Source organism: Lepidochelys kempii, chromosome 7 (genome assembly GCF_965140285.1).
Source record: "Lepidochelys kempii isolate rLepKem1 chromosome 7, rLepKem1.hap1, whole genome shotgun sequence".
NCBI lineage: Eukaryota > Metazoa > Chordata > Testudines > Cheloniidae > Lepidochelys > Lepidochelys kempii.
The window spans coordinates 30858737-30874491 of record NC_136386.1 but is presented as its reverse complement, the minus strand read 5'-3'; the positions used below and the strand labels follow the sequence as shown (position 1 = coordinate 30874491).

The following is a 15755-nucleotide window of genomic DNA, read 5'->3' as shown; positions in this document are numbered from 1 at the left end:
CAAACTAGTAAACCCGCACCCACGCCTGCAAGTCAGACACTGACGAAGGGAGGAGGAAACCTTCCAGCTGCGCCTCTGCTGCTCCCCGACCCCAGCTCCCTCCCCCCCAATCCCTCTCTTCCAGACACTGCCCCCCCCAAGCTCCATCCTACAAACGCTCTCCGGCATATGTCCTCAGCCGCCAGTTCCCCCTCCAAACGCTTCCCCACCTGCCCTCAACCCCCTCTTGTTCTCCGGGGGATCCCCGAAACCCCTCTCCCAGCAGGGGGCGCTGTAGGGAGTGGTGGGAGAGCCGGCTGTGGGAGGAACTCCTGGCTTCTCCAGACCCGCCTCTTCCAGCAGGGGGCGCTGTAGGGAGTGGGGGGAGCGCTGGCTGTGGGGGGAGCTCCCAGTCACCCCCTTCCCTCTCCTATTCTGTAGTCCTGTCTGGCTGTTCCCCTCGTCGCATTCTTCAGACACCCCCATTGTCTGCGGCTCCCAGACGGAAGGGGAAAGAGTCCGTGTTCTTATCTGATCCCTTCCCCCCTGCTACTCCCCCATCTAGCCAGCTCCATTGCAAACCACCCTGGAGCTCCCAGCCCTCGTCCCACCCCAGTGAGTGGGGTGGGGAGGAGGGGGCATCTTCCTTCCTCTCCCCACTGTGAGGGAGGGGTCCCGGGAGTCCCCCTCTTCAGTGGGCGTTTTCCAGGGCAGGATTATGCCCCCATACAGGTTTGTGGCGGTACCGGTTGCGGGGGTGCCTCAGGTATATTCCTCTGCTAGATCCGGCGGGGGGGGGGAATTTGGCCGATGGGGGCAGGTCAGCATTGAAATCTGGGGTTGCAGCGGGGGGGGGGGGGCTGAGAGGGGGCATAGGGTGGGAGATACAAGGCTGGAAGGTGAGGGGGTTCCATTGGGGGGTGAGGGAGATGTGGAGTGTGGAGGGGCTCCCAGGCGGGGGGGGGGAGGTGGGAGGTGGGGGCTCCTAGGCAGTGGGGGAGGCGCTGTGGGGATCGGTATGAAGAAAGCTTCCGAGAGGGGGAAGGGGTTGCTGGACTATGGTTTCAAGCGAGGGTGCCCTCCTTGTGCTTGAGGGGCGTCTATGGGGTTAGGGGTCAGGTGTTGCTTTGGGGGTCTGAGATGGGATCTGGGAGCCGAGGGGACACTCAGGGCTGAGGGGTGGTAATGGGGTCTGGAGCTGAGTCATGCGTGGGGGGTCTCCCTTGGAGCGGGAGGTGATTATGGAGTCTAGGAGCGGATCGGGGTGGGGGGCGAGGGGGAGCGCTGGCTCGGGATTCATTCACTCCTGCGCCGCCCCTCACCCCATGCTGCTACTTCCAAACCAGCGTCCAGGCAGCGATGCGGGGCGTCCTCTGCTGGTCGTTGGCTGGTTCTGCACCCTGCAGGTTCATTCAGACTCCGCACCAGGGAGTCCAGTCCTGGCCCCCTAAGGAGAGCGAGGGCAGCAGATTGGGGGGGGACGGGAGGGGAGGCTCCCTTGGGGTTGGCAGGATGAAGGGGTCGGCGGGAAAGGGGTTCCCCGGGGTTGGGCAGGGAGGTAATGTGATCGGGAGGAGAGGGGACTACCGAAGGCGGGGGGGGGCAACAGGGAATAAGGGGTCCACCAGGACAAGGAAGGAGTAAGGGGCAGGGGCTCTCCTAGAGGCGGGATGGTAACATGGTCGGGGGGAAGGTTTGGGCAGGGGAGGGGGTTCACCCAGGGTCAAGGGAGGAAGGGGAAATAAAGAGTGGGGGTTCCATCTTCCACAGAAGATGGGGGTTTAATGTGACAGTGCTGGGGAAGGGGCAGTTCCCCAGGGTGAGGGCTGGTGGCTAACAGGGTAGGGTGGGGGGAAGATGTTGCCCATGGGATTGGGAGGTTAGCATGGTTGTTGTTGGGTCCTGGGGCTGGGGAGATTCTGCCCAGGTGTGGGGCTGAGTGCTGTGCTAGGGGCCCCCAATAAGGCAGAAGCTCTACCACAGGAGATGCCCACAGCAGAATGCACATGTCACAAATATGTTGCCATGGGTTGTCTGTTGACCTATAAGAACAGAGACATAGCAGGTGGCATGCAGGTAGAAACCATGCAGCAGTAAAAGCTCATAGTGCACATACTGAGCATGCACCCTGAGGTGCAGGCATGCAGTATGGGTACATGCATGCTGTTGTGCACCCTGGTTTATAGCTGAAGCGCAGGGATGCAGTGTGGGGTTGGTGCATGCACCATGCTCTCTGATTTATTACTAAGATGCAGGAGTGTAACATGGGGGTACATATGTGCACCAAGGATTTATACAGGGGTGGAATGTGGGGTACATGCATTCACCCTTCATTATTTGTATTACTGTGGCACCTAGGTTTCAGAGTAACAGCCGTGTTAATCTGTATTCGCAAAAAGAAAAGGAGGACTTGTGGCACCTTAGAGACTAACCAATTTATTTGAGCATAAGCTTTCGTGAGCTTGATGTGAAGCTCACTTCACCGATGAAGTGAGCTGTAGCTCAGGAAAGCTTATGCTCAAATAAATTGGTTAATCTCTAAGGTGCCACAAGTACTCCTTTTCTTTTTGTGGCACCTAGGAACCCTAGTCATGGACCAGGACCTCATTGTGCTAGGCACTGTACAACTGGAACAAAGACAGTCCCTGCCAAAGCCCTTCCAATCTGAACAGATGAATATAAACAGATGAGGGAGTACAAAGAAACAGAGGCAATATTGGCCAGCATGATAGCAGCGGTCTCAGCAAACTCTGCGCTCTGAATTATGCCCATGGGGCATGCTCTGTGTGCCACAATTTATAGCTAAGCCTTAGATACAGTATGGGATATATTCATGCACCTTTATACCCGAGGGACAGGGGGTGCAGTGTGGGGTACGCACATGCAGCATGCACCCCAATTTATACCAGGGTACAGTGTAAGGTACATACATACACCCTGATGTGTACCCAAGGCACAGGGATACAGCGTGGATACATGCATGCACCATGCAAACTGATTTATAGCTAAAAGGCAGGGGTGCAGCGTGGTGCACCCCGATTTATGCCTGGCCCGGAGGGGTGAAAAGTGGAGTATTAGCACCCCACTTTATTCGTGAGGCGCAGAAGTGCAGCGTGGGGTACGTGCATGCACGATGCAGCCGGGCAGATCTAAAGCCCCAGGGTTGCATGTGTGCACCCGGGGAAGCTGCATGACTGCAGCAGCGCACCCCGCCCTGGCCCCGCTCGACAGCAGCCGGACAGCTCCCTAGTGCGAGCGGCGCGCGCTCCCTCTTTCACTTCTTCCAGCCCTCGCACCAGGAGCTCCGCCCCCCGACGGGGATTGGAAGGTCCCGGCTCCGCCCCCTGGTCACGTGGGGGAAGTTGCGCCGGAGCCATGGAGGAGGCGGGGGCGTCGCTCGGGTGAGTGAGTGTGTGTGTGTTGGGGCAGCGCCCCGGGGGTCGCCGCCGCCGGCGGGGCGGCGCCTGGGCCGTGGGCGGCCGGACTCTGGAGGTGGGTGCACTGGCTCCCCGGGGCGAGGGCGGGGCAGGGTCAATAAGCGCATCCCCTCCACCTCGCACGGTGCGGATCTGCGCTGGCATCTCGTGCACCCTCGCGGTGCAGGCTAGGGCGAGTCCCGCATCCCCCTCGCGCGCTTGCGGCGGGCAGGTTCGTACGCATATCCCCGTGGATGCTCGTGGCGCAGACGTGCATGGGCGTCCCCTCCCTCTCGTGCAGGGTTGTAGCTCGGCTTTGCATGCACACGCCTTCTCTCCAGTCACTGCCCGGAAAGCGGCGGTGGCGTCCCTAACACCTGCATTTATTCCTCCCGTAGGCCCACGGAGCAGACTGTGCAACTGAACAGTGGAACCCGAATGCCCCTGCTTGGCATGGGCACTTTCCGCCTGCAAGGGGCTGAGCTCGTGTCCCAGTGTGTGGACGCTGCCCTAGCCCATGGCTACCGCTCCTTTGACACAGCTGCTGTCTATGGCAATGAGGCAGCGATTGGGCAGGCACTGGGTGCCCTGCTGCCCCATCATAGCCTAGCACGCTCTGACGTCTTCCTCACCACCAAGCTGGGTCCACGGGACCAGGGCAAGGTCGAAGCCGAGGCCGCCTGCCTGCGCAGTCTGGAGCAGCTGGCCTGTGGCTACCTGGATCTCTATCTCATCCACTGGCCAGGCACACAGGGCAAGCCCCAAGGGGACAAGGGCAACCGGGAGCGGCGCTGGGAGAGCTGGCGGGTGCTGGAGCAGATGTACCACGCTGGGCACCTGCGGGCGATAGGCGTTTCCAACTACACCCTGGGACACCTGCAGGAGCTGCTGGCCCACTGTCAGGTGCCGCCAGCTGTGCTGCAGGTGGAGTGCCACCCAGAGCTGCCCCAGCGGGAGCTGTGGGACTTCTGCCAGCAGCATGGCATCCATCTCCAGGCCTATGCCTCACTGGGCTGTGGGCAGCTGTTGGGGCGGGCAGAGGTAGGGCGGGTGGCGGAGCGCCAGGGACGTACCCCTGCCCAGGTTCTTCTACGCTGGGCCCTCCACCAGGGTGTGGGGGTGATCCCCAAGTCTGTCAACCCCACCCGCCTGGCTGAGAATGCCCAACTTTGGGGCTGGGACCTCAGCCCGGAGGACATGGCTGAGCTGGGGGCGATGGACTGCAGTAGGCACTACTGCTGGGACCCCAGTGGAGTGACATAAAGTGGAAGGTGCATGTGTGTGGGGGGAGGCATGGTCAGGTGCGTTGTTGGGGGTAAGCATGCGTGGCAGGGGGCAGTGTTGCAGGGGGGAGGGAAGATGGAAGGAACTCGGATGTGGTGGCAGGCACATGTGGCTGGAGAGGGTGGTGCTGCTACAGAAAAGGGACAGGGTAGCAGTTGTGTGTGGCCAGGGGAGGCGGTGCTGCAGGCAGGGGACAGGGTGGCAGGCATGCTTGGCTGGGGGGGCAGTGGTGCGGGGGGGGGCAGTGGTGCAGGAGGGGAACAGGCTGGCAGATGCGTGTGGCTGTGGCCGGGGGGGCTGGGGACACTGCAGGAGGGGAACTGGTTGGTAGGTGCATGTGGCCGGGGGTGGTACTAAACAAGGGGAGTGGGTAACAGGCGCGTGTGGCTGGAGGGTAGTGCTGTGGATGGGGGAGGCAGTGCTGCCGTGGGGAAGCGCAGTGGCAGGCGTGCATGGTTGCGGGGACGGTGTGGCTGGGGCGGGGAAGGCAGTGGGGAGCATAGGTGTCTGTGCCTAGGATTTGGAAGGGGGGCACCTGTGACGGTGGCTGTACCACCACAACAGAGATGCAATAAAAACTAATAAAGGTAGCCATAGAAAATACCTGTTTTTTATGACAGCTTCCCCGGATAGTGTAAAAAACCCAGCCTCTTTCCCCCTGTCCCCCCAGAGATATATGTCAGGAGTCACCCTATGGAGAGACAGGCAACTGCCTACCCCCAGGGTTGGGTAGGGGGGAGTTTGGGGGAATATGCTCCATACAGAGCTCCCCCACATCGCCCTCCTCCCAGGAGACACTGGCATCCTGCAGAGTTCGGTTCCATCACCCCAGCAGGGAGGCTGCAGTCACTTGGAGCTCCTAGGGGGGGCATCACGGGCAGGTCTGTGCCCCAACCAGGCCTGGAGGGTCTCTTTCCAGCTGTTCCCCTGGTGCATCTGGGATGTCGTGCCTGCACTCTTGGGGCGTGGAAGCACCTGGAGGGGGAGGGTGACAGTGAGAGCCCAGTGGGGACACCCCCCTGCAAGTGCCTCCTCCCATTGCAGATGCTGACCCTACATAGCAAGCCCTCCCATGAACACCCCCCACTGCTCCTCTGGCAGCCCCCCACCTCTACTGCCCTCCCTGATGCTCCCCCACTTTCTCCCTGCTCCCTCTGCAGTGCTCCATGCCTGCCCCTCCCTTGTGTGGGTGAGCCAACTGGCTGCCTCTCTGATGGGCACTGCATGCTGATGGCCCTGGCCAGGTGAGCAATGCCACCCCACCTAATCTGTGTGTGGGGGAGAGAAGGATGGACCCACCTCCAGTGGGTGCTGGAAGGGTTCCTCTGAGGTGAGTGAGGAAGTCTTTTTAGCTTCCCAAATCCTCCCCACCCCTGCCCCTCGGTCCCCAGCATCTTATGGGTCCCTCCCAATGCCAGCCACAGGTCTCTGGCTTGAGACCGGGGAGCCCATTGGGTTGGCAGTTTGAGTGCAACTGCCCCCCAGGGATTGTGCCCTCCTTTCTCCCCTGTTTCATCTTCCCATGGGGGTCATCCCCTCTCCATGTGCCCCCTGCCCCTTCTAAACACATCTCACCTGCAGCGCCACGTCAAACTCATCACTCATCCTGCGCAGCTCCCGCCCATAACGCATGGCAGCCCAGAGGATAGGGGGGGCTGAGCGTGAGCGTGCCCGGAATGCCCCACCTGGCTCATCCTGCACTTCTGGCTCCAGAGATGGGGGGTCTGACCCTATCCGGTTTCGCAGCTCTGGAGGGGCAGGGGGAAGAAATTGAGGGGTTGGAGTTCAGGGACTGATACACCCAAACACACCCACAAACCTGGAGGGGAAGGCTGGAAGCCCTGGCATTGGTGGGGAAGGGGCAATGCTTTGTGAGGATGGGGAATTCCCCCAGAAAGGTCTGGAAGCCCCACGTAGGGGATAGCTAGGAGAGGGGGACTCCCCCGAGCTGTGTGTTACAAGGGGCAGAAGCTCCTCCCCATGGAAAGATCTGTGACCCCATTGTGGACAATGCTCGGGGGTGGGAGGATGAGCATGCTGAGACTAGGGCTGCCCTCTCCAGTCCGCACGCGGAGGGGTCTCACCAGCTGTGGGGGTGCCTGGCTGCTTGGAGCCGGGCGTGTGTGCCTGCTGCGACTCCGGGGGAGCAGCCGACTCCTTCCCGCGCCCCGGGAACACCTCGTCCGGGAACTCCTGGATGCGAAACATGCTCAGGGGCGGGGCATGGCGCCCGGGCGCCGCGCTGCAAGAGAAGGCGGGGATGTCAAGGGGTGCATAGCCCCGGGCCCCTCACTCGGGAAAAAGGGCTCCCCGACATTACCCCCGGGACTGCCTGATCTCCCTGGGCCCCTCCGCACCCCGGGATCTACCCCCCCTCAGCACCTGGGATTCCCCTCTCCCACCCTCCTGGGGTTGTATCCCGTCCCACCTCCAGCCCCCCCAGTCTCCCCCTCAGCTCCTGGGATTTCCCTTCCCTCACTCACCCGCGGGGGGGGGGGGGATGCTATCAATCAATCAATCCTTCCTATTTACACCCGGGATCGCGGACCCAGCCACAGTCACCCGGGCAATAGGGACTGACACCACCCGTGCCCAATCACAGATTCCCTACATCACGGGGGGAAGCTCTGCCCCCTAGTGACCTCAGTCGGCCCCGTCTCCCGCCCCGAGTTCATGAGGCTGCCGGCGCCAACCACCCCGTCAATCTCCCCGCGAGCGGGGCGCTAGGGTGGGGGCGCAGGGGAGTGCAGAGGCGGTGGCGGGCACTGGGCTGGGGGGAGTGACATGGCGGGTGCAAGGGTTCTGGGGGGCTGTTCAGGGGTCACTAGGGTGGGGGCGCTTCATTTGCCCGTAGCTAAGATGGCGGCAGGAAGTGGCGCTCTCGCCGACCTCACGTCTCGTTCTCTATGGCCGGGGCTCTTTCCGATTTGCCTCACGCCGCTTGCGCGGGGGGTGGAGCCGTCTCCAGCGTGGGGGTGGGGAAGGTTACGCACTTCGCGTAGCTAGTCGCTGCCGGCTGCTGTCATCGCCGCTGCCCCTGCTGAGGCTGCGGAACCCAGGCGTCCGAGGACTCTAAGGCGGGGGTCTCTTAGTGGGAGGCGGTGAGGGACCCTGGCGTCCGAGGACCCGGGGGAGGGAAAAGGGAGTGGGGGAGCGTTAGGGGACCCCCAAATTGGGGGTACTTTGAGGAACCCTTTGAAGAGGATACGCCATTGGGGTGGGTCGGGGGACCCAGGAGTCCGGGCACCTTCGTGCTGGGGCGCAGCGGGAGGGGAGCCCCTAAGTGAGGGCCCCCAGGCTGGGGAGGAGGAGTGGGGGACTCTGTAACCTGGAGACCCTGGTGTCTAGTGAGGCTGGGGAGGGAGCAGAGAAGAGCCCCATAGAACAAGGGGAGTATTAGGGTTGGGGGCATTCCCCTCACGCCGGGCAGGCCCAAGTCCTCCCTATCGCCCTTTAACCTGGGCTGCCCCCTCTCCCCCCATGAAGCAGCCTGAGCCTGTCGGGCCCCCCCTGGCCTCTCTTGCCCGAGGACTTTGCCCCTTCCTGTGGAGGAGGCTGTGATGTCCACAGCCGGTGCTGCTGTTGGGGAACTGTCGTGGGGGGGGGGTGTCCAGGGTGGGCTGGACCCCCCCCTCCACATACATCCGCGGGAGCTGGTTCTCCCTCCCTACATGCTGGACTCAACACTTCAGAAAGGGAATTGATCTCTTGACACGCTGTTGTCCCAGACAGCAGCGGTACCCCCAGCCCAGGACACACTGTGCCCCCCCATAGCACTGGCACCCCCTGCTCAAGACAGACAGATTTCCCCTAGGGAAATACCCCAGGACAAGCTGTGCCCCCAGCAATAGCACCCCTGAGCCCAGGATAAACTGTTTCTCGCTGTAGTAGGGCATCCCCCTTGGCCCCTCAAACCCACTCTGCTACAATCCACATCCCCCTGGCACCTTTCTTTCTCCATACCAGCCTTGCTATATCCTCCCCTGGCTCTCAGGGGATGCTTCCCCTCATAGCCCTCTTCTAGCTGGGGTCCGCGCGCCCTCCCCTCAGAGAGACGGCTGGGCATGGAGCAAGCTGCCAGCAATCTGACGGTGATTGTGCCAGCCCAGCGCCTGACGCCAGCTTTCCCCCCGGCCGTCAAGCTGGGGCTCACGGCGCTGTACACAGCGCTGTACGCCCTGCTCTTCCTCTCAGTCTATGCCCAGCTGTGGCTGGTGCTGCTCTACCGGCACAAGAAGCTCAGCTATCAGACTGTCTTCCTCTTCCTCTGCCTGCTCTGGGCCACCCTCCGCACCACGCTCTTCTCCTTCTACTTCAAGAACACTCTCAAGGCCAACCAGCTGGGCCCCTTCCTCTACTGGCTGCTGTACTGCTGCCCTGTCTGCCTCCAGTTCTTCACCTTGACGCTCATGAACCTCTACTTTGCCCAGGTAATCGGGGGGGGGGGGCGCGCTGCACTGCTCAGCCCTGTGAGTAAAAGCCATCAACTAAGGTTTCCGCACAACTTCACTTTTCCTTGCCTGGCACTTCCCAGAGCTGGGGATGGAACTCAGGAGTGCTGGCTGCCAACCCTTTCTCTAACCACCAAAACCCCACTCCTCTGCCAAAGCTGCGGACAGAACCCAGGAGTCCTGGCTCCCGGCTCTAGCCCGCTAGACCTAATTCCCCTCTCAGAGCTGAGGACAGAACCCAGTAATCCTGACTCCCAACCCCCTACCTGCTGTCTAACCCACTAGTCCCCACTCCCTTCATATGCTGCTTGCGTAAATATATGTGGAGGTGCCCAGACACCCCAGTGATGGGGTCATAGGAGTGTCCAGACTCCAGAGAGTTGTGTCCTGCTATGCTGAGTGCCTGGTCCCTGCCCCATGGAGAGGACTTCAGCATGGGCCAGAAGATCAGTTGGGGGGTTAGGGGGAGGGAGTGGAATGGAGGGAGGGGACTATTTGGCTATGGGGTTGAGGAATGGGAAACAGGGTCTTTCCCCTCTAGGGTGCACTTGCGCCAGTCTGTCCTAGACAGGGCAGGGAGGGGAGGAGAGAGGGGGAACTGGCTTGTTGAGAGGTGTGAGGAATGAGATATGGGACCTTTTGCCTCTAATGAAATCCTGGCATTAGTGGTGAGTCTTGTGGGGGATGAACAGGCCTCAGAGACCCAGCCTCTCTCCCTTTGGAGTGGAGGGGCTGCACATGGGGGGGTTGCTGCCATGCCCCCAATTTTTCCTGCATCCCTGCTGGCTCTGGTGCGCTCTGACCACAGCTGGGTCTGGCTTGTTGGGAGCTAGGGGGGTATGTTCTGTTTGTTGATGTTTTGCAACTCATCTCCCTTGGACTCTGCCTCCTCAGCCATGCTGCGCGGGGCATGCACTGGTGGAGGGGTGCCGTTTAGGCTGTGACCCTAACTCTGCCCCCCCTTCCCTAGGTGGTGTTCAAGGCTAAAGCTAAGTACCACCCGAACATGACCAAAGGGCTGTGAGTATCTCCCCACACTCCCCCCCGCCCCATATCCATGCGGTCACTTACAGGCCCTCCACGTCCCAAGCTGGGAATAGAACTCAGATGTCCTGCCACCCCCTCTCCACACTGGAACCCACTACACCCCCTCCCCTTCCAGACCCAGGGATAAAACCCAGAAATCACTCAGCTGAAATGGGGCCATCCCACCCCCAGCCTGATTCCGTCTCCCACATTCCCTGGTGCTGGTGGTTTTGGCCTAATGGGCATAGAGGCTCTATGCTCACCCCCCTTCCCTGGGCAGGGCTGGAACAAAGGCTGGTGGGGGGAGTGGGATTGGGCTGGCTCCCTGTGTGGGCACTCCCCCGCCCCAGTAGCATCCTCTGAGCCCAGCAGCAAAGCTTCTTAGGGGATTGAGCTGGGGGGAAGGAGAGGGAAGCTGGAGAGATGAGGGAGGGGCAGGGATGGGAGACTGTGGTGAGGAGGGGATCTGGGGAGAGTGGGAGGGGCAGGGAATGGAGTAGGAGAGCTGCACTGAGTGGGGCAGAGGGATCTGGGGAGGAGGGAGAGCTGTGCAGAGGGATCGGGTAAGGACGGGGCAGGGGAGCTGGTGGGGAGTGGAAGGGACCTGGCGGAGTGGATCTGCCCCCCCAGGGCAGGAGGGGAGCAGTACGTCTCTAGGCTGGCCCTCCAGTCTCAGTTTCTCCTGCAGGCTGGCTGTGCGGGGGGCCTGCCTGGGTGCCAGCCTGCTGTTCCTGGCAGTGAATGTGGCCTGTGCTTTTGTGGTGCGGATGGGGCGGGCCGAGCCCTGGGCCGTGGTGCTGACCCGTGTCCTCATCAACGACTCACTCTTCGTGCTGGGTGCGATCACCCTGGCACTCTGCCTCTGCCTCGTGGCTCGCGGCTCACCAAGCACGAGCCTCTACCTGCAGGCCAAGGTGGGACACATCCTTCTCCTCTAGGGAGCGCTGGCTCCAATCCAGCCCCAGAGCCGGGGCACTGGCTGACTCAGGGTTAGGGATGGTATACGGGGCCCTTTACCTCTCGGAGGCGCTGACTCCAATCTGACCCCAGGGTTGGGGGGAATGGGACATGGAGCTTACCTCTAGGGGGTGCCATCTGGCACTGGCCAGAGACCATGCTACCTGGGTGGGTTGGGGGGGGCCCACAGGCCTGATAGGAATCCTGTGGGAATGGGTTGGGGAGGTTGGGTCCCAGGTATGGTGCCTGCATCTGTCTCCCTCCCTCCCCAGGGCACCACAGTGTGCCAGACAGCAGCCATGGGTGGCACCATGGTGCTGCTGCACGCCAGCCGTGCCTGCTACAACCTGGTGGCTCTGGCGTTGAGTTCCCACACCCGGCTGGACTCCTTCGACTACGACTGGTACAATGTTTCAGACCAGGTCAGTGCAGACAGGGAGGGGGGTGGCACTGATGGAGAGGCGGGGGGGCCTGCAAGGTGTTGCGGGGTGGAGGTGGCGGAGCCAGGGGAGTGAGTGGCTCCAGAGGGCTGGGGGGATGGTGCATGTGGGGGATAGTTGGGGGGAGGCTCCAGGACTTGGTGGAGGGTGTGGTTCAGGAAGGTTAGGTGACTCGGTGGGGCTGCCCTTCCATGGAGACTGGTGTCTCTAGCTCTTTGTTTGGGGGAGTTGGGCACAATCTCTCCCCACTGTTTGCTCTCTGTCCTTGGGGGGCAGCACCTCAGCCTTTCTGCAGAGCCTCATTTTGGCTGGTGAGGATTTAGGGGGCACCCAGGGCTGGTGGCCAGACCCCCAAAGGAATCTGAACTGTCTCCCGCAACCCCTCCAGGCGGATCTGATTACTGACCTGGGGGACCAAGGATACCTGGTCTTTGGCCTCATCCTCTTTGTGTGGGAGCTGCTGCCAACTGCCCTGCTGGTGGGCTTCTTCCGGGTGCACCGCCCTCCCCAGGACCTGGTGAGTGGGGCAGCGGGAGCACAGGATTGTGGGAGTGGAGCAGGGCCTGCTGGGTTAATTTTGGAGGAATAACTGGACACAGAGAATCAAGGATGTTTGCGTGACCCTGGCACTGTCTAGCTCTAACCAAGGTTTAATGGGGGTTTGAGTACAGAGACCTTGGTCTGCTCAGCCCCATGGCAGCCACCCCATTAAACACCCTCTGAACCTTGGGTGCCAAATACAGATAGAGGGAGGCGAATCAGTGAAAGTGTTTGAAATGTGAAGAAGCCAGACTTGTAACTGCAGCCCTTGTGCCCGTTCCCCTCACGGGGGAGTTTCTGGAAGGGCAAAACCCGTCTGGCGGCCTCTGAGGTGCCAGTAAAGGTGTAATAATGCCCCGTGGTGGGGAGCAGAAATTAGTTCAGACAGGTTGGGCTGGTGTCATTGCTAAGGTCCCACTCTGGTCCCTAGAAAACAAAACAAGACAAACACACAATAGGAAATTAAAACTCCCGGCCAAGTGAGAAACGTGCCCTTTGTGGAGCCGACTTTCACCTGCAGCCTCTCTGCTGGAGAAACACAGGCTGGGCACAGGGCCCCCCCAGCTGCTCCGGGCTCCTCAGGCCCCTGCTTTGAACTGCCTCTTTGGTCATAGGTGTGTGGCAGAGTTGCAAAATATGCAGTGTGGGCTGGCTAAGCCAGCCACTCATTAGACAGGAGGCATAAGGAGAGGGAGGGGAAAGAGAAGAAATAATGGGGGAGGGGGAGAGGAGAAGGACGCATGGGGTGGGGTGACAGTCTGTCTCCCAGGAGGTGTTTGGATTTAATAAAGCTGGTGGAGATGTCATCTGGGTCCGTCTTTTTCCCGGTCTGATGAAAGTATCTCCTAGGGTCAGGATGACAAAGGCCCAACGGTGTCATGGTGGATCCAGAGGTCCCAGGAGATGGGGGAGCAGCCAGCCTCTTCCTGGTCTCCTGTCTCAGTCCCTCGGTGTTATCAGCCTGTTTCTTCCGTCCCCAAAGTCTTTTCTTTGAAGGGCCCCAGAAGGGAGTGAGGGTCAGGACAGCCCAGCCCCTCGGTATTTTGTCCACCAGTTAGGCCTAATTTCCAACACACCCATTTTGGTCCCTTGATTTCTGGGCCGACAAGTCTTCTGTTTAGCAGCCCTTGTGTTAAATCTGTTGGCCTACTGCTCCGTTTGCTCCTTTCCCATCAGCATTTTCTGGCCCCAGCTCTTGTGACGTGTTCTGAGCTTGCGCTCCCTTCTTGCAGTCAGGGTGGGTTTGCAGGTCCACTTGTTATGCCAGGCTGGGGAGGAGGAGGCGTAGCCTGCTGAGATGTCAGTTAGCAGCTTCTGGGGTCAGGAAGGGCCCACCCCCCACAGTGTGCCGCCCAGCAATGGGGGATTCCCCAACCCACTCCTCATGGCACAGTGTGCTGGCGCAATATAGGGGATCCTCCTCCTCTGTGGGGCAGGACTGTTACAGCACAACAGGTGGGGGGCAGGTCTGATAGGAGTGGGGGACCCCCACAAGGTGTCGCAGGCCTCAACCTGGTAGGGGGGATCTACACAGACACACACACCCTCACAGAACAGCCTTTGTCCTGTGGATCAGCCTGGTGGGTTGCAACCACCTGGGGAAGGGGGAGGGCTGTGAAGAGAAACCTGGCCTCCCCCCTCCAGTAATAGCCTCTCTCTTCTCTCCTCCGCCCCCCCGGCAGAGCGCCAATCACATCATCAATGGGCAGCTCGGGGGCTCCCGGTCCTACTTCTTCGACCATCCCGGGCAGTATGAGAACGAGGGGCCCCCCCGCAGGAAGGGAAGCAGGTAACCCCCCCCCCAACTTTCCAGTCCCCCAGGCAGTGCCAGAGCGAGCCCCTCCCCAGGGAGAGCAGCAGGTAACACCCCCTGGGGGGGAGACTAAATGGGTGGGAAGGGAGCCCCAGGGTGGTCCTCCCTCCAATGGGGTTTAAGGCCCGTGGAGGAGAACTGACCCCCAATGGGGTCTCACTGCTGGGGTGCTGGAGCACTGCATGCTGGGAGCTAACCCCTCTGGATTTGTGCCTGCTGGGGCTCTGCATGGGGTGGGGTGGGGCAGATGGGGGGGACCCTGTTCTGGGGAGTGGGATGGGGGGGATGGTACTTTGGGGGTGGATCCCCCACCCCATGTAACTCCCCCCCTCTGCCTTGCAGCCTGGCAGGCCGACTGGGCAGCGGCAGCTGGTATGGAGCCATTGGCCGGACTGGGAGGGATCCGGACTGGCTGGGGGGGCAGCCCCCCACAACCCCCCTGCTCTTCTCCCAGGTCACTGTGCAGGCCAGCCACCACCACAGCCTCTACTCCACCCCGCAAACATAGGTGCGCCCCCCACCCCGTGCGTCACAGGAGGACGTTGGTGAAATGCGGGCACGAGGACTCGACAGTGTGGAGGGCGGTGGGATGTGTAGGGATGAGTTCAGAGTGCAGGAAGTGGAGGGAACCCAGCTCTGTGCACCCTCCAGCTGAACATTCCCCAACCAAACCGCGCCCCCCCCCATTGCACAGGGATGGCTCTGGCACCACCCCACACGCTGCAGCCTCTGAGGGTGCAGGCCAGTTTGGGCAGGGATCCCAGTGTCCCCCCGTGGGACAAAGGAAGAATGGACTGTTTCCTCCCTCTGCCGCTGAATGTGCTGCAGCATTGCATGTCAGGAGTTCCCCCTCTGGATTCATGCCTACAGCTGAACCATCCCTGGGGGGTCACGCTGTCGTGGGGTGCCAGACTGTGGCTCAGGTGCCAGCTCGTGCCCTCCGATGCACGCCAGCTCCTGGCTTCTCCGAGAGCTCTCCCCAGCGCTGCCCTCGCATCCCAAGGCTTTGGTGCTGTCCTGTCCCTCCACCCCAGGCTCAATAAAAGGTTTGTGTTTGTGGCACAGCCTCTGTGTGTGGCTTTTGTGGGTGCGGGGAGCCAGGACTCCTTGGTGGTTCCCAGCTTGGGGAGAGTGGAGTCTAGTGAATAGAGTGGGTTGGGGCTGAGAGCCAAGACTCCTGGGTTCTGTTCCAAGTTCTGGGAGGGGGAGTGGTGTCTAGTGGTTGGAGTAGGGTGGGGGCTGGGAGCCAGGACTCCTGGGTTCTGTTCCAAGCTCTGCTACAGACTGCATGAGCTGCAGCAGGTAGTTTTCCCCGGCGCCCCACCCCCCGTTGGCTGGCACAAGCAATGTGTGTGACTGGGCTACATGGCTACCCTCACTCCTTGGACTTTAAACCCCCATCCTGATGGGGTTAATCAGCAACCTGTCCCCACATTGGCCCAGCATAGGTGGTTGGGGTGGGGAAGAGAGCCATGCCCTGGCAACCCTCCCCACGTGGCTGGAGCTGCCTGTTAGTCTGGGAGGAGCATTGCCCCCAGAGCTGCCCTGTATTTATTCCATCTCAGCCCCCCTTTATATTGCCCATCCTAATCCTTTCTGCCTCTCGCCCTGCAGGAGTGGCACTGTTCCTCCTCCACCGCAGGGCAGGTGCTGTTACCCTGCCTGCCCCTGCTAATCCCTCCATAAGCTGATCCAATGCTAGAGCCAGCTCAGCCAGGCGCAGGGGTTAGAGGTCACTGAGGACCAGCTCTTGCCCTAGTTTCTTGGGTTCCGAGGCAAGCCCTGTCCCGGATACCTGGGTTCTCTGCCTGACTGAGGCCTGCCCCTTTCTCCATGTTTACCCCACACA

The 15755-nt window shown here is 61.1% G+C and overlaps 3 protein-coding genes across 6 annotated transcripts; 2 read left to right on the top strand and 1 right to left on the bottom strand.

The window, feature by feature from the left end:
* The first annotated feature begins 3322 nt into the window (after nt 1–3322).
* Nucleotides 3323–4894, top strand: LOC140915257 (glyoxal reductase). Of its 2 annotated transcripts, none has more exons than XM_073354835.2 (2): nt 3323–3380; nt 3794–4894. In XM_073354835.2, exons 1-2 carry the CDS (start codon nt 3355–3357, stop codon nt 4656–4658), a joined length of 891 nt encoding a protein of 296 aa, XP_073210936.1. In that variant the 5' UTR covers nt 3323–3354; the 3' UTR covers nt 4659–4894. The 2 variants fall into 2 exon arrangements, with proteins under 2 accessions (XP_073210936.1, XP_073210937.1); XM_073354836.2 differs by lacking the exon at nt 3323–3380 and adding an exon at nt 3507–3627.
* Nucleotides 4895–5273: 379 nt separating this feature from the next.
* BAD (BCL2 associated agonist of cell death) lies at nt 5274–7314 on the bottom strand. Of its 2 annotated transcripts, none has more exons than XM_078853639.1 (4): nt 7291–7314; nt 6764–6921; nt 6255–6427; nt 5274–5654 (listed from the first exon to the last, which is right to left on the bottom strand). In XM_078853639.1, exons 2-4 carry the CDS (start codon nt 6885–6887, stop codon nt 5526–5528), a joined length of 426 nt encoding a protein of 141 aa, XP_078709765.1. In that variant the 5' UTR covers nt 6888–6921; nt 7291–7314; the 3' UTR covers nt 5274–5525. The 2 variants fall into 2 exon arrangements, with proteins under 2 accessions (XP_078709765.1, XP_078709764.1); XM_078853638.1 differs by lacking the exon at nt 7291–7314 and adding an exon at nt 7163–7277.
* Nucleotides 7315–7786: 472 nt separating this feature from the next.
* On the top strand, nt 7787–14965 carry GPR137 (G protein-coupled receptor 137). Of its 2 annotated transcripts, none has more exons than XM_073351741.2 (7): nt 7787–9109; nt 10101–10150; nt 10845–11070; nt 11386–11535; nt 11942–12070; nt 12943–13131; nt 13776–13864. In XM_073351741.2, the coding sequence occupies exons 1-6, from the start codon at nt 8744–8746 to the stop codon at nt 13105–13107; spliced, it is 1086 nt and encodes a 361-aa protein (XP_073207842.1). In that variant the 5' UTR covers nt 7787–8743; the 3' UTR covers nt 13108–13131; nt 13776–13864. The 2 variants fall into 2 exon arrangements, with proteins under 2 accessions (XP_073207842.1, XP_073207841.1); XM_073351740.2 differs by lacking the exon at nt 12943–13131 and adding an exon at nt 14249–14965 and having other exon boundaries at nt 7794–9109; nt 13776–13882.
* Nucleotides 14966–15755: the final 790 nt, after the last annotated feature.

Coding starts and splice junctions, on each gene's coding strand:
- LOC140915257 (XM_073354835.2), top strand. CDS start 3,355: ATGGAGGAGGCGGGGGCGTCGCTCGG. Junction 3,381..3,793: donor GAGGCGGGGGCGTCGCTCGG/GTGAGTGAGTGT, acceptor TTCCTCCCGTAG/GCCCACGGAGCAGACTGTGC.
- BAD (XM_078853639.1), bottom strand. CDS start 6,887: ATGTTTCGCATCCAGGAGTTCCCGGACGAGGTGTTCCCGGGGCGCGGG. Junction 6,428..6,763: donor GCCAGGCACCCCCACAGCTG/GTGAGACCCCTC, acceptor CTGCCCCTCCAG/AGCTGCGAAACCGGATAGGG. Junction 5,655..6,254: donor AGTTTGACGTGGCGCTGCAG/GTGAGATGTGTT, acceptor CTCCCCCTCCAG/GTGCTTCCACGCCCCAAGAG.
- GPR137 (XM_073351740.2), top strand. CDS start 8,744: ATGGAGCAAGCTGCCAGCAATCTGACGGTGATTGTGCCAGCCCAGCGC. Junction 11,536..11,941: donor GGTACAATGTTTCAGACCAG/GTCAGTGCAGAC, acceptor CAACCCCTCCAG/GCGGATCTGATTACTGACCT. Junction 12,071..13,775: donor ACCGCCCTCCCCAGGACCTG/GTGAGTGGGGCA, acceptor CCCCCCCGGCAG/AGCGCCAATCACATCATCAA.